At 34.7% G+C, this 16,651-nt stretch overlaps 4 protein-coding genes across 4 annotated transcripts; 3 read left to right on the top strand and 1 right to left on the bottom strand.

The window, feature by feature from the left end:
- Window positions 1-2,100: 2,100 nt before the first annotated feature.
- On the top strand, window positions 2,101-2,712 carry LOC110176290 (uncharacterized). Its single transcript, XM_020942611.2, has one exon. The coding sequence runs from the start codon at window positions 2,101-2,103 to the stop codon at window positions 2,710-2,712; it is 612 nt and encodes a 203-aa protein (XP_020798270.2).
- An 8,494-nt stretch (window positions 2,713-11,206) lies between these two features.
- On the bottom strand, window positions 11,207-12,006 carry EAChm (Enhancer of Acetyltransferase Chameau). The gene has a single exon (XM_020942612.2). It carries the CDS (start codon window positions 12,004-12,006, stop codon window positions 11,362-11,364), a length of 645 nt encoding a protein of 214 aa, XP_020798271.2. The 3' UTR covers window positions 11,207-11,361.
- A 1,007-nt stretch (window positions 12,007-13,013) lies between these two features.
- On the top strand, window positions 13,014-13,322 carry LOC110176292 (uncharacterized). Its single transcript, XM_086827416.1, has one exon. It carries the CDS (start codon window positions 13,014-13,016, stop codon window positions 13,320-13,322), a length of 309 nt encoding a protein of 102 aa, XP_086683542.1.
- Window positions 13,323-14,322: 1,000 nt separating this feature from the next.
- LOC110176293 (uncharacterized) lies at window positions 14,323-14,868 on the top strand. Its single transcript, XM_020942614.2, has one exon. It carries the CDS (start codon window positions 14,323-14,325, stop codon window positions 14,866-14,868), a length of 546 nt encoding a protein of 181 aa, XP_020798273.2.
- The last annotated feature ends 1,783 nt before the right edge of the window (window positions 14,869-16,651 follow it).

The raw sequence follows: 16,651 nt of genomic DNA, 5'->3' as shown, positions 1-16,651 counted from the left end.
TAGTTGTCCCTTATCAACGAACAATATACGGGTATTCAATGTACAATTTTTCTCCATATTCGTTACGCCTCTGCAGTTCCTTTCCTTTTTTTTTTTTTGGCCAGTTTAGTAGGCGTTACATGGACCTGTGTAAGCCTAATTGTTGTTACGCTCGCTCTCTGTCCTCCTTTTTTTGTATTTGTTTTTATTTGGTCTGTCTAATGACGTCAAGGATATATGTATATATGAATATATATCTATCTATGTGGCTTGCTGGTTATGGCCAACAGGTAACGGATAGCCAAGGCCATGACAGTAAATTGGTTAAAGTTGCTGTGTGACAATTTTCGAATTTATAAGTTGTTAAGAAATTAAGGCCAGCTGCCAAAACTTGACCAAGGCAACCAACTTTCATTGTACACTTGAATGGCTTCACTGTCACCAGGAGAACCAAAGTGTAGAAGGAGCAGGAGCAGGAGCAGGAGTAGCAGGAGGATCTGGAAGCAAAAAGACAGCCAGTCGATGGCGAGACAGCTTGTCACTGGCATATCCTATGGCTTAAATTTCATCTTTTACGCTTCTCCGCCTGCCACGCAAGTTTGTTATTGTTATTTTCTACTCCCTCACTTGCTTTAAGGTTTCTTTTTTTTTTTAATTATGCCGCCTGGCTAAGACCCTGGCTTAATCCGTTTTAAAGACTGGCACACATGGCGTATACGCGATGTCGCACGTTGTGGTTTACGAGCAGGAGCAGTGGGCTTAAGTGCATTAAACCAACTTTAAATTAAACTGAACACTCGGTACACTCTGCTTAATGTATATATATGAAAATGGTAATTATATAGTGGGTTATATGCAAATCAGACTATTGTTAAGGCCGTTGGCCTGAATCAAGGTCTTGAGGCCGAAAACCTTACTTGAAAGGAGTTTGAAAAATAGTGAATTCGTTAAAGTAAATATGTAAAACTAAGGTTGATTGGAATATATGTTTTAAAGATGAGAAGAGCACACAAAAAGTGATTAAACAATTGATAATTACGAGCCGCACAAGCTCCACCTATTTTGTCTTAAAAGGCTAAAAAAAAAATGCATAATAATTCATAACAATAATTCTTTATACTATAAACTATTTGTATATAAATATATTTTACATATTAAATATTTTGATTATGATAATATATTCATAATAATTAATTAATCTTTTCCTGCTTTTATTTATTCCTACGGTTTTTCCTCTTTTATTCCCTCTGAAAGTTAACAATTAGTTCTCCATTTAATCCTTGTCACTCAAACTTTTGAAAAGCACGGTTTAGTACCTGCAATTAGCTAATTAATTGCCATATGGCAATATACCTCATTTGTCCATTCGTAATCCGATTAGCAAAAAACTCTCATTTATTTATAATTAGGCAATTAATGAGCCATAATGAATATGAAATTTAATTTAAATGTGAAAATAATTTGGTAAAATTAGTTGACCATTTTATGGGGTGTTTAAAATGTTTTTTGGTATTGAAAGTTTAATATTTAATTTAGCAAATTTCTTACAAAAGGAACACCCTTTTCAATAAACATTGTAGTCTGATTCAATTTTAATTTAAACAGTTTAAAATTACTAAAATGCATAACTTATATTAAGATACAGCCTCTGTAATCAAGAAACTAAAATAATTTTAAACTTCAGATAACTTTTTAATATTAATAAAAGCTAAATTTTGTTTTAACGATTTCCCCCGAATCGAAATTGAAACTTGGAATCCAAATTCAAATGCAAATCTTGCCATCTAATTGCCGAATTGTGTGAAACAATTAAACAGTTGGCATTTGCAAAACCGCTAATGACAACCATTCAACGGAAAATCTGTTTTCGATTCCCCAAATGCCGCGAACCCAACTAAATAAACATAAAACTACGCAAATGTGGTTAAATAATTTGCACGGATTGCCAAGGTGTCATAACTTCCCCCCAAAAATTTAATTGCAGAGACGAAATTTCAACTAAATAAATATTTGAATAAATATTATTCAATATTCTAGAAGTTAACTAAATTATTCCCGCTATAAAAGTGAGAGCAAAGGCCGCAGAAATTCAGTTGAAAGAAGTTACTCGTTTTGTGAAAAATGCGTCTGTTTGTTGCTCTCGTTTGCATCAGTTTGGTGGCCCTGTCCTCCGGTCAGGTGTCCCTCCGTGGCAGATCCCTTCGCTCTGGCCAAATGAAGCTAGCCGTGGAACCTCCCACCTTGTTGGTGAAGAATCCTGGCATTGTGGCACCCACTTTGCTGGTGAAGAATGCCGCTGTCCAGCTTGATGATGAGGCCGTGGCCACTCCAGCTATTCTGCCTCAAGTTTCGGTAGGCAAACGTCGCATTGGTTATCCTTATTATCCTCGCTACTGGCCCGACTATGGCACTGATGGCTGGTATCCTGGCGGCTGGAATTCTGGTCCTCGTTATTGGGACAACAGCTGGTACAACTATCAGGCTCCACCCTTCATGCCCAGGCGTCGTCTTGTCAAGCCTGTGGTTGCTCCACTGGATGCCACATCGAGCTCTAGCTCCACCACTACCACTACTGTGGTTTCTGAGGATAAACCCGCTGTAGAGGCTGCCGTGGTGCCCGATGTGGTTGCTGTTCCCGAAATCCTGCCCGTTGCCGATGTGGTTCCCGTTCCCGAACTGGCTGTCCTGCCTCAAGTCGAAGGCGAGGGACTGATGACCACTCAGGTGATCTAAAGGCAACGCCAGGGACTCGTTAAATAAATTTCATGTATATAAAACAGTGTTTCTCTCTCTCAACAATTTGTACTTGATGAAATTCCAAGTCAAGTGTTGATTTATGACCAAACTCTCTCTTCCAACACAGAACCATAACCAAAACGAGTACGAGTATGAGTTTCCTCCATTATCTTATCAAAATTTATATATTATAATTGACTAAAGTAGAAAGCAAACACTGGGCTCAGTTCAGGCATTAAAGGTGCGCGAAATCAACTAGCGTGGACAACCAACCAGTTCTGACCAAAAAACACAGTTGTAACCAGCCAGCAAAAACAAAAACAAAACCTGCCATATGGCGCAATATTGAAATATCCAATCAAAATGTTAATTCGTGGATAAAAGCGAAGGGGAGAAGTGAAAATCAAAGGCATTGTTCGAACGATCGATTCCCCTCTTCAGGTGCAATTTCCCAACCAAAATTTTGATGGGCTTTTATGCAAATTCAAAGACCGGCAAGAGATGGATTTCCACCAAAATACGAAAATGTAAAGGGAAACCTTTTTGCACTTGTTGATTCATTATGCTATGAAGATAGGATACCTAAAAAAAAGGGGTCTATTGTTATTTTTATTCGCGCAGTTTGGACAGGACTCCCCTTTTTTTGTTTTTGTTTTTGTCTATGTAACTGGAGGAGCATATTGAGGCACATTCTATGCTCGCCGGAATAATAGTGGGAGTTGGGAGCTGGCAGTGACGTGCTTTTGCTCCATGTTTATTTTTAGGGTTTTGGCCGGGGCTTAGGGGTCTGGCGCCAACGGACCACTCCCACTTCCCCTTTTTGGAAAAACTTGGGGGTGAGTTTTTCCCCCTCTGATAAAGTGAGAGTGCGAGAGCTTTGGATGGCAGCTATGCAAATGAATTAATGCCCGCGAAAGTTCACGGCCCATGGAAAATGGGGGAGTGAGTGAGTTCTTCTAGTGCAGTTTTCCCTTAAATTGCATCAATTAAACTTGGAAATGTTCAAAGTTTGACTATATCAAGGGTTTTCTTTGGAACTTGATCTTGTCTGAGTTGACAATTGAGAGGGTTTTTCTTTGATAAAATAAGATTAAAGTACATAGAAATAAATGAGATTTAGAGTTGTAAATATATATATATATATTAAGAGAAGAGATGTAATAAAATAACTTGACAAATATATAGCGCCTAATATCATCTTAAATATATGATATTGTTAAGTTTGATATATCATACTTAAATATATCAAAAACAAGAAAGGAAGTTAACTTCGGCACGCCGAAGTTTATATACCTTTGCAGATAGAACTTCTATGACTAGGAATCCCTACAATATAAATTATATATATTTATGAATAAAAACAATAAAGTAACACCTGTTTTCATTTCATTCACCTAAACATATTTATATTTGCAGTTCACAGATTTGCATTTTTCCTCTACATCAAACGATCGTTTGTATGGCACAGTCGTCCGATTTTCATGAAATTTTACACAAAATTTAAGACTAATATAAAATGGCTATACTTGATGAAAATCCGATGAAAACTGAAAATGTTATAATTTTGTTTGTAAAAATTTTCCGGTCATTCCAATGGCAGCTATATGATATACTCGTCCGTTCCGACATATATACGAGTGAGAGTATATAGAAGGCTAACTACAAAGTTTCATTCAGATAGCTTCAAAACTGAGAGACTAGTTTGGGTAGAAACGGACAGATGGACAGACGGACAGTAGGATAGACGGACATGGCTAGATCGACTCGGCTGTTGATCCTGATCAAGAATATATATACTTTATATAAATGGAGGCACCTCACAGCGTTGCAAACTTCAGACTGAAATTATAATACCCTGCAAGGGTATAAAAAAAGAAAAGGAAACAAACAAGGAAAAAAATCCTAAATAGGCTTATATTAGCAAGCTTAAAATCCTTATTTTTTGAGCGGGTTTTTGTGTGAAGAATTACTTTTGCAAAAATTATATACAAGCATTGCTTGAAATATGTTAACTTTCTGTTATTTAAAAGCATACCAATTCTTAAAAATTTGCTTTACAAATATAGATCAACTTATTTTAATATATATTTTATATTGAGCAGTTTCGATCATCACCATTGTTGTGTTCTTTGTTTAGTAAGTTATGCTGAATAAACTATTTTCGGGAGTTAAGTATACTTTACTATAAACAAATAAATGACACCATATCCCCGCTCGTCATGATCATCACGGCTCTTAAAGAGAGCTTGAAAGACTTTTCGAGATCAATAATAAGCTAGTCAACACGGCCAAGGGTATGGTAATTAAACAATAATTTAATATAAACCATATTTTCATGTATCTTGACTTTTTTAGGCCTTGTTTTGGTTTCAATTATCAAGAGATATTTTATTAACGTCTTACCTTAATTAAGAAAACTATAATTTTCATGATTGCCACATCCACTTGATCAAAATCTATCAATCACCAAGCACTAGATTAGTAATCTATATAAAAAACACACAAAAAGAAGAAGAAAACTAAACTTCCTCTAGCTAGGGCCTTGCTTAAGTATAAGACTTGAGAATCGCAGAGGAGAGCGCTCTATGTACCAAATAGTTAAACAAAGCCTATCTTTCAGTCGAAAGCTTGAAACTTAGTGATGGAGTCATTTCCGATCCTATTATTCATATATATTCTTGATCAGCATCAACAGCCGACTCGATCTAGCCATGGTTGCCACATCCACTTGATGAAAGTCTATCCACCACCAAGCACTAAATTAGTAATTTATATAAAAGAAGAAGAAGAAAACTAAACTTCCTCTAGCTAGAGCCTTGCTTAAGTGTAAGATTTGAGAATCGCAGAGGAGAGCGCTCTATGTACCAAATAATTAAGCAAAGCCTATCTTTCAGCCGAAAGCTTGAAACTTAGTGAAGGAGTCATTTCCGATCCTATTATTCATATATATTCTTGATCAGCATCAACAGCCGAATCGATCTAGCCAGGTCCGGCATAAATTTAAATTTTTCAAATTTTTTGACAATTTTAAATTTTTATAAATTATATTTGCAATTCACAGATTTGCATTTTTCCTCTACACCAAACGATCGTTTGTTTTGCACCTATATGATACAGTCGTCCGATTTTCATGAAATTTTACACAAAATTTAAGACTAAAATAAAATGGCTACACCTCAAACTTGATGATGATCTGTTTAAAACTGAAATAGATGTAATTTTTTAATTGTATATTTAATGTATATGATGTATATTTAATTGCTATATCATAAAGTAGTTCGATTTTCATAAAATTTTACACAGAATTGTAGAGTATAATAAAATGGCTATATCTCAAATTTGAAAAATATGCTGAAAACTGAAAATGTTATAATTTTTTTTTGTAAAAATTTTCCGATCATTCCTATGGCAGCTATATGATATAGTCGTCCGATCCGGCCCGTTCCGACATATATACGAGTGAGAGTATATAGAAGACTAACTGCGAAGTTTCATTCAGATAGCTTCAAAACTGAGAGACTAGTTTGCGTAGAAACGGACAGACGGACAGACGGACATGGCTAGATCGACTCGGCTGTTGGTCCTGATCAAGAATATATATACTTTATATAGTCGGAGGCGCCTCACTGCGTTGCAAACTTCTGACTGAAATTATAATACCCTGGAAGGGTATAAATATCGTATTTAACATTAAAATAACCATATAATAGGTACAATCAAAAACTCTCCAAATAATGTTATTTTAGGTATATTTTGCTTAAAATTTTTAAACCTTTTGAACTGGGTTCTTGTCATTTTCTTAAAAAAATTTGTTAAGGATTTGTAACCTTTAAAATTAGGTAAACATTTTTATAGTTAAGGCCCTAAATAATACAAATTTAAACTATTATGTACTTCAAATTAAATTTGTACTTAAAATTCGTTCTTTACTAAAAATTCATTCTTCACTAAATATTCATTCTTTATTTAAAGTTCATTTTAACTTGCTCTTTTACTGAAATTCATTCATTTATTTTTATTCCTTTTTAGGCGTTATTTCTTTATTATAAACACAACACCAAGCTTAATAAGCCGAAAGTAATGAATAAACATAAGATATGATGAAAGTTTGACCCTAATAATCCCTTTGCACATGACAGCATATGTGTACGTACACTGAGCGAAATGGTTAATCACCTCTTCCGTTGACTCTTCCACTTTCTCGTCTTGACACTCAACTGACTTGATGAGAGCTCAGGCCATCACCATCATTGACATAACAATTGGAAACACTTCCGTTTCCACATGGACAGACCCACAGGCTGTGTGTTTATTTGTGGGCAAGAGTTGGCATTTCCCGGTGGAAAATGGTATAGGGAGGAATGGTATAGGGATCGAGGACCAAGGAAAAAAATATGTGGCCTTTAAGCAAACAGAAATTAGCGTCTGACGTTGAAGGAAATGATTGCCCAGGAGATGAGCATAGTTATGGAATGTGTGTGTGTGTCTGAGTGTGTGTGTGTTAGCCAGGAGCAGGGATAACTGCGAGTTATGGGAGGGATTTTCTTTGGAAAACTTAAGAAATTTTGTTTAGCTCCGAGCTTATTTTTAGCCTGAAACATTAATATAACAAATAAGAGTAAGGGGATGAATAAATTTGAAGGGTATTGATGGGTTATTAGAGAAACTACATTTTTTTGAGAGAATTAGGAACTTAAAGGAACGAAAATATAATATAACATGAAGTTATATATAACTATATGCTATATAACTATATTAGAATTGTAAAAATAAGAACCAATGCAATATTAAATATAAAAGTAGTAAAAAAAATATTATTTTCTAAAACAAAATCCTTGCAGGTTATTATAATTTCAGTCAGCAGCTTAAAACTTAGTGAAGAAATCACGACCCTATAAATCATATATATTCTTGATCAGCATTAAAAACCGAATTGATCTGGCCATGTCTGGTCAAAAAATAATTTTTTAAAATTTTTTCACAAAATTTTATAAGGGGTTACATCGTAAAAATTTTCAAAAATTAATACAAATTTTACTTTTTAAATTTAATATGCAGTTTTGTTAACCTTATAAAAACTAGCATAGAAATGCTTTCCGAATGGAAATTAATGCATTTTTAGCTGAGATATGATTTATTTTCTAAAAAAAAAAAAACGTATTTTCGAACTCGTTATTAAAAATACATTTTTAAATGCATTTTAAGTCAGGAATAATAAGCTTAATATTTTATAGGTTTCCTTACCTTTAAATGTACCTTAATTTTTCTTAATTTGTACATAAATATAAATATAAATATTGTACATAAATATACATATTTTTTGTTTTCCACAACAGCTTGATTAATATCCTCTTATTTAATTAAAATTCCTGAAATTAATTTATATTTCTTTCAACCTCAACCAACATTTTTTAATGTAAGCCACTGACCTCTAAAACCACAAACTCACTGCCACTCTCTGTTTTTCTATTTTTTCCCTGCTTTCCTTGCTTTTCCTTTTCGTCCTGTCATAAGCCGTGAACCCGCAAAATCAACAAATAATAATTTAAAGCCAACACATGGCATATTTTCGCTCCGCCCCCCAAAGAGTGTGTCCTGGGACATTGCCTCGACTAGGACTCCCTTCTGGGACTAGACACAAGTTTCGTAATTTTTTTGTTGTATGCAAATTACCGTGCATGGGGTCCAGACCATGTCAAATTGACCAAAACATGTCAACTGTGTCAACAGGAATTATAGCAATTGCGTTCCTTTGTGCGGCAATTGCAATAATTTGACCTGGCAAAAGGTCGAAATAAGAGACAACAAATTCTGGGAACTAAGCTGGAAGTTTGTTGTTTGTGGAATGGCTATTTTTTACTACATTTTCGTTTGTTTGTAGTTGGAAAAATAAGTAAAAATGTTTTCAAGAACTATATAACAAATGAATTATACAAATTCTTTGTATTAATTATAAAGCTTTAGGGTTTAGTTTACTTTTTTGGGTTTTTATTAGGACTTTAAACTGTGGTATAAGTTCATGGGAAAATAGAACAATATTTTCCCTGTCAAGTAAACAATGTTAACCATTAATAAATTCGGTTTAGCCCATCTTGGCTGTCACAAAATTCCTACTTTTCCATTAAATCTTTTTGTTTTCCGTTTCGTTAAATTATTCTCCGTCTTATTTATGTTATTTTATATAATCCAATTGAACCGCCAAGAGAATTACTTTAATTGACGGCAGCCAGGACAAGGTCGTCGACAACCGAACGGGGTCAGTGGCTAAGAAAGGGAATGAGACATGTGTATATGTGGGTGTTTGCCCATTAACTGGGCTAAGGAATCGATTGCAATCACAGCCATAAAGCGAATTGCTTTGAACCCGAAACGTACACAGACTGCAGGCAAGAATGTCATCTCTACGAAAGGGACAGCTTGTGCGGGGTTTATGGGTGAAATCGAAAGAAAAAAAAGGGGTTTACCAAGGGGTCAAGTGTAATGGACATGAACATGTGATGCCATTCCGAGGCACGGACTGTTGACCATATATATATACACATAAAGAGGCATGTGGAAATTGAGCAATTGTCTCCCGAGTCAGCAAAAGGAAATGGGTGCTTTCCGTGGCTTATTTTCCCTTTGTCTGCCAATTCATATTGTGGCCTCTAAGCTCGATCGCTAGAAACGGTTTCCATTTTAATTAAAACCAGAGTTCAGGCAAAAAACTTTAATGCAATTACATTGAAGGCTAGTCCAAGACTTTTCTTTTATTCTATGTAAATTCAATCAAAGATGACATTTCAATAGAGGATGTTCTTTCAATTGAATGCGATTTTTCATTGGTGATTCCTTTGGTGGAAATTTCAATGAAGGAATTAATTAACTTCTGTAAAAATTAGAGGAGAAAATGTGAAGTTTAACAGGAAACAAGTTAATGTTGGTTTTATTGGGAAAAACTTTACAATTTTGTAATAGAAATGAATATTTGTTTATTGTTTAAACATACTCATTTACTTCTTAATGATTTTTTGTAGCTGTGTTGAAGAGCTTTATTTCCTTCTTCTTCAAATATATATAAAAATCCACCTAAATACACAAAAATAATTAAATTCCTCTCACTTGAACTTGTCTAAACAAAATTATTTGCAGCTCAGCTAATCGGTAATTAGGAATTTCAGCATTTAAAAGGTGTTTTCGCTAAATACCTCCCCCCCCCTTGCAATGCCAATGAAAATTCTTTAATTATGCGGAACCTAAGGCTGTGTAATTGAATTGAAAAAAAAAGAGAATGGCAATTATGGCAGGTTTTGCGTTAAATTCCGAGGCGGACGGGTCTCGGGGGAAGATTATTTTTAGCGCAGCGCTGAAATGTATGCTACAATTTCCGTCAGTGGCACGAGGCCAAGTCGAACTTGAATCAAATTATGATTAAGTCCTTACGGACGCCTGTCAGGGGAATGCGTGCGTGAATATGTCCCTTCGAATCAGTGTGCCTGTGTGCGTGACATTGATTGGCATTGAGCGGTGGGTGGTGGGTGGTTGGTTGGTCGACATAGGCAAATGGCCAACACGAAACATGAAACATGGCCAAGCACTCTGTGGCAATCGAGTTAAGCGCATGTGGATGCCGTTTAAGCCATGACAAGTCCAAACCGCCGACCAACTAATCTCATTGTCGACATTAAAAATTACAAACACGCGCCGCATTATAATGCAATTCACCATTTTTTTTTTTTGTTCGTCGAGCACCTGACTTGTGTTGGCATCGCGACTTTATTTCTCTAGCCAAGCCAAGCCTTCGTCTTCGTTTTCGTTTTCGTTTTTTCCCTCGGACTGTTTACAATTGCGCACAAGTTGTCAATGCCTGTTGTCCTTGTACTTGGAATCTGTGGGGGAATGGGAGGAACAGAAAGTTCTTTCACTGCTCCCGGAGATTTTTGCCACAGATTGTGCATTCAAATAAACATCATTAGATTTTTCTAGTGGGCGCCAGCAAATAAACAAATATCAAGAATGGGATTTTCGCTTTGCTTTTTTTTGAAAAGGAGAAGCTTCTGTACAAATTTAAGAGGAAATAAACAAGGTTTTATAACATTTAAAGAATAAGGAAGCTCCATTTAATTTTTAAAAATATGTACATTATAGATATTTAATAGTCTTCTTTAAATATCTATAATGTACATATTTTTAACAATTAAATTGAGTTCCTTATGCTTCTTTAAATATCTATAATAAGATATTTAATGAATATTATTAACATAGATATCTATAATGTACATATTTCTTACACTTAAAAGGACTTCCAAAGTCTTTTTCAGTAAGAATTTAAGCTGGGATATATAGAGTTTTAAAAAGTTTAAGTTCTTGTCTTTCAAAAAAATCTTTGAAATACTTAATCTCATTATTTTCTTTACAAACTTTTTTAATTTCAGTGCCACTTCAGTTGACATCCAAAATTATGCTTTAGAAAAATATAAAACAAAATAATTTATTTGTATAAACGTTTTTTTAATTTTTTTCTGTGATGATCCCAAAAATATGAAATGAAATGTATGTAACAGGTTCTTGTTTCATGATTGATTTTTAGTTTTTGCTATTTTTTTCTTTGTTTATAAATATTCTATTGCATTTTTTGAGTTAGTTAAGTTAATATTTCAAACAAACTTAATTGCTTTCCTTGGCAATCAGCTCCTTTTCAATGACTTCCAACTCGGCATCAACAGCTTGCTCCTCGGGATCGATTTCCTCATCTTCGACCTCCTCATGCTCTTCATTGGTAGCCTCTTCAGCATCCTCTGGTTCCTCATCCAACTCATCCTCAGCCTCATCCAATTCCTCATCCTGTTCCTCATCCTCCTCGTCCTCTTCTACGGTTTGATCCTCTTGATGGTAAACATCTTCTGCGGATTGATTGTCACTGATATCGTAGGCCACCTCCTGGGATTCCTCCTCGCTGCTGGACACTGGCACCTCAACAATCTTCAGTTCTCCGTTCTCAGTGGGCAAAGTGCGGTAATAGTGGTAACCATTATTGTAAGGATATCTGTTGTTGTACCATGGGTTAGGCCATTGGTTCTGTGGTGGTCCTGGCCTGATGGTTCCATCATTGGCATTAGCCTGAGCATTGGATACTCCTGAGATGATCACTGTGTTGTTACCGAATCGCACCGTGTTATTCCTTTGTCCTGCCTCCCTAAGGATGGCTTCCAACCAACCCAAATCATAACGATTCGAAAAGAGTTGAGGAGCTGCATTGCTGCAGGCCAGGATTCCGGCAAAGATCACAACGGCAAAGGCAATGGAGCGCATGATTTCCCACAAGAAAAACTAGACTTGCTGAGTGCAACTGAGACTATGATTTCCAGCACAATTCGCTTTGTTTTTATATCTTTAATAAGTGGTACAAACCGATCAAATGATTGGGACATGATTACACTAAACTAACAGTCATGAAGGTTACGTGGAGGTTCACTTTTATTTTCAGTTTTAGTTTCTCGAAAGAACTTCAAAGCGAAACACATGTGTAAATATTTAGAAAACTCTTGAAATCGAAAAGAATATGGTATATATATGATATGAATCATATCATTTGATAACTTAGAGTACAGAGATGAAGTTCTTGTAGTTGTGATGTTTTTCCATAATTTAGAGGAAGTAAATTGGAGATTTGAATACAGAAATAAAAACCATAAGTATTGTTTAGTATGAATTTTCCTTAAAGCTTATATAAATCTTTCAAGTTCAATTTTCATTCATGTTCATTATTCAACTTCCTTACTGCAATTTAAGCGTAGAAATATACTTAAATTTGGGCTAATAACTTTTATTTGTTTGGTTTTTAAAAACTTTGTACCACGTTTAAACCATTTTCCCCTGAATATTACTATATAGGAAATATAGGTATTATTTTTGATAGGTAATACATTTATGGTACTTATTAACCTTTTATAAATTCCATTATTATAAAGACATATCATTTCAAATTGATTATCAAACCGAGTTGTGTTTCAGGGTTGATCACTACTTTCCCGTTTATACATTATAAAGCTTACACGATCCAGTTCCCTTAACTCCATTAATAATTATAAATCCCAGTTAACTAATTTCTACTGTATTCTTAAACTTATGAACCAAGTTCCCCCTCAAGCAAATATTTACGCATGACTTCTGCCAAATTTTTTTGGTCTAAAAACCAAGGCAACAGCTGTCGGCGAATAAACAAAAAATGGGGCATAGAAATTTGTTATCCTCTATTATTTTTGCTATAAAAACGAATTTTATACGTGGATTTATAATTAGTTAAAAAATACCCCACCATGCGCGTCTTGTTGCTCTTAGCCCTCTTTGGTTGTGTGCTTTTGGCCACCGTTTCGGCCAATCCTGTCGATATTGATGATGTTGTAGATGAGGAGGAGAATCTGAGGATCGCTGGTGAGAAGGAAAAGGATCTGGACGTTCAGAATGATGCTGAGGTGGAGGAAGATGAAGATGATGACTCCGATGATACTCAGGATGAGGATGAAGAAGAACCAGAATCTCAGGATGATGATGATGAGGGAGCCCAGAATGAACAGGAGGATGATGATTCTCAGAATGAGAGCGATGAGCCCCAAAATGAAGAGTAGAATTCACACTGAGACTTCTCTATCATCCGAAATGTTGATTCAATATTAATATTACCTGTTTATGCCGTTCATTAGCTGTTTGCAGCACACACCTGTTCACACACAGATACAAAGTACAATAACAATAGCCTAATGGGCCAACGTTTTTCTTAATTTTTAATAAATACTTGGAACTCTGATAATGCCCTTGGGGTAAAGATAATATTTGGCGTTTTCTTTATAGTTTTTTTTGGAAATTAAATATACAATCAACACGTTTTGCATTATTTCTTTAAGAAACAATTGCATTATATTTTCTTGTTTATTTTTTTAGAAAAGAAAAAACTATATTTGAAATACTAAACCAATTTGAATATGATTCAGTTGCTAAATATCATAGAATAAAATAATAATAATAGAATAATAAGTCATAATAAAAGGGTTTACAATTAAATGGTACCTTGTAATTGTAAATGTTTTAAACTTGGCTAGAATGACACGGCTATTGATATTGATCTTCAATTTTTATACTTTTGAGCGTCCGAAAATGTGTTTTTCATTCGAAACTTCTAAAAAAAAAATATGATAACAGATTCTATAAACCAAGCATATAAATATTATTTTAGAATAAATAAACTATTTTTTCAGCCGTTCTCTTTTGTTAAAAATCAATTCTTAGAAGAAAACAAAAAGTTGTATAGTTCTTTCTGATCTTCAAAATTATAAACAAACTCTGACGCATTAAATTCGTTGAAACCTGATGGCGTTTTAGCCAATTCTTGGAATACACACATTTGGCAATTAATATGCGTCATATAATTTAATAATAATAATAATTGTAAAACACCGTCCCCCTGAACCATTTGTTTAAATATAAAATGCGTAATTGAAGCCTCAAAAATGAAATAACAAACGATTTTGCGCAAAAATTTCGGCAGACTTTCTATATAAAAAGCGAATGAATATGCGAAATTGGAAACCAGTTATCATTTGAATACCTTGAAGAGTTTACTCTAAAAAAATGCGTTCCCTGATTATTTTTGCTCTATTGGCCTTCTTGGCTGTTGGCTTTGTGGCTGCCCGTCCAGCTAAGGATGAGGAGGAGTCCTCTGTGATCTCCCAATCCGATGAGAATTTATCAAACAACAACAACGAGGATGAAGATGATCAGCCTTGGGGAGCTGCTGCTCAACAGGATCAGGAATCTAATGATCAGGAAAACCAGGATGACTCCGATAATGATGGAACCAATGGAGATGATTCCGAGGGTGAACCTGCTGTAGAGGATGGAACCAATGGAGATGCCTCCGAAGATGGATCATCTGGTGATAACAATGGAGAGGAGAGCAACGTAGAAAACAATGAGGAAAATAACCAAGAAAGCAACGAAGAAAACAACAAAGAAAGCAATGAAGAAAGCAAGGAAGAAGACAGCAGTGATCAGGATCAGGAGGCTCCACCCAAGAATGTCCCTCCTAAGAGACGGCCACATTCATTCCGTCCTAGACACAATCATGTCCCAGTTTATATTCATGCCAGGCCTCTGTTCCTCACTAATCTAAATTAATTTATTAAACACTTTCTGTCACAAATAAAAATGTTATTAAAATAAATATATAAGTAAATCAAATAAGTCTTACTGAAATGGAAACTTTTTTTAATAATAGCCAAAGAAGAGAGTTAATTATAGGAACCTTTAAAAAACCCCATAAGAACAAGGAAAGGTTCCCTAAGAAATTGTAAGCTTCTTACAAATTATTCAGATACATCTTAAAGTGTCTGAAGTGTCTGTAATCTTTATACCCAAAAAGTAAATTATGTTTTACTTTCTGATACATAAATATATAGAAAAGCAGTGGCATTAAAAGATTGTATTCTACTCACAAAATGCTTATGCCTAAAAGTATCCAACAGATATTTTCACACAGTCTATCAATAACCAGTAATTAATGAAGATACAAATTATTTTAACACCCCAAAATAAATACTAATATATTCTAAATAAAAGTATATCCCTGAAGCCGTATTATATTTACCAGTAATTATAAATTCTTACAACAAATAATCTAAGAAATTTATAAATTATTCTGAAGAAGCTAAAGTATGTATATTTACTTTTAAAAATGCAATATAAACATTACACAGCTTGTCTTTTAAACAAATAAAGTTTGTATATTTTCTCTATAAAAAGAGAAAGCTGCACATTAGTGACAGTGAAATTAACTGGAATAAAGATGCGCTTTGTAATCTTATTTGGTCTGGTGATTTTCCTGGGACTTTCCCTGGCTCAAACCTGGCCAACTGATTCAAGTGGAATAAAATATAATTGCACCTCTAATGCAACTGCTCCAGGATGTCCATACAAATGGTTTCCATGGCATGGCTTTCCATTTATTTTGAACCTTCGAACTACCAAACTTGGGACGTAAAGGAAGTATTTCAGTGAATTTGTTAAAGTAGTCATTAGATGTTATTATAAAGCAAATGATTAGGCTTAATTATACCCAAATTTAGTTGAATAAAATACTTTTCTTACTTAGTTGTTATTAAGGGCCATAAAAAAGTTACTTAAGAAAGTTGTCCTATTCAAAACTTTAATATATATTTGCTTATATTGCATTAAATCGATTGTAAAGTTGTTATTATTTAGGTATACTCTCTGGTAAAGGAAGCTATTAAGTATTGCAATTAAAATGTATATTTGCTGATAATACAATCTAACGATTATACAGCTTGTAGCTTAAATTGCAATAAACAAATAAAATTAAAACCAACAAAGTGCCCAGCTTTCCGTATAAAAAGAAAGGCTGCACTTGACATTAGTTGCAGTAAGTTAAACCCCAATAAAGATGCGCTTTCTAATCATCTTGGGCTTGGTGGCCTTTCTGGCCATATCCTTGACAGCAGCTTGGCCTGCAAATACTTCCGATCAGAGTGACAGCGATAATAATACTTCCAATCAGAGTGACAGCAATAATAATAGCACAGATAGTGGAAGTGAACAAGAAGGTTCTGGCGATGATCAAGTTATTTCACCTAGGCCCAGATGGCCCCGATGGGGTGGCATTGGTCCTGTGGTCCTAATCCCCGGACCCACCAGGCAGAGAACCCTATAGAACCATCTCAATGGAACCCCCCACTGACGCGAATCACCAAAAATAATAAAAGCTTGTAAACTTTCCATTGAGACAATTGTCTAAACAGCCAAAATGGGTAAATAAAGATTTTTTTTTTGGTAATATCAACTAAGCCGGAGAAAAAGAATTCGCGAAACTTTTCCTATAAAAGGTGGAGAGTTGAGCGAAATTGGAAAGTAGTTTTCGTAATACCTTCGTTGACTTAAGTTCAAA

This window comes from Drosophila serrata, unplaced genomic scaffold (genome assembly GCF_035046125.1).
Source record: "Drosophila serrata isolate PLE 108 unplaced genomic scaffold, ASM3504612v1 contig_167, whole genome shotgun sequence".
In the NCBI taxonomy this organism is placed as follows: domain Eukaryota; kingdom Metazoa; phylum Arthropoda; class Insecta; order Diptera; family Drosophilidae; genus Drosophila; species Drosophila serrata.
The sequence above is the reverse complement of the archived record's forward strand: the minus strand, read 5'-3'. Positions and strand labels throughout refer to the sequence as shown.

Bases quoted from the DNA above. Each gene is read 5' to 3' on its own strand.
- LOC110176293 (XM_020942614.2), top strand. From the start codon at position 14,323: ATGCGTTCCCTGATTATTTTTGCTCTATTGGCCTTCTTGGCTGTTGGC.
- EAChm (XM_020942612.2), bottom strand. From the start codon at position 12,006: ATGCGCTCCATTGCCTTTGCCGTTGTGATCTTTGCCGGAATCCTGGCC.
- LOC110176292 (XM_086827416.1), top strand. From the start codon at position 13,014: ATGCGCGTCTTGTTGCTCTTAGCCCTCTTTGGTTGTGTGCTTTTGGCC.
- LOC110176290 (XM_020942611.2), top strand. From the start codon at position 2,101: ATGCGTCTGTTTGTTGCTCTCGTTTGCATCAGTTTGGTGGCCCTGTCC.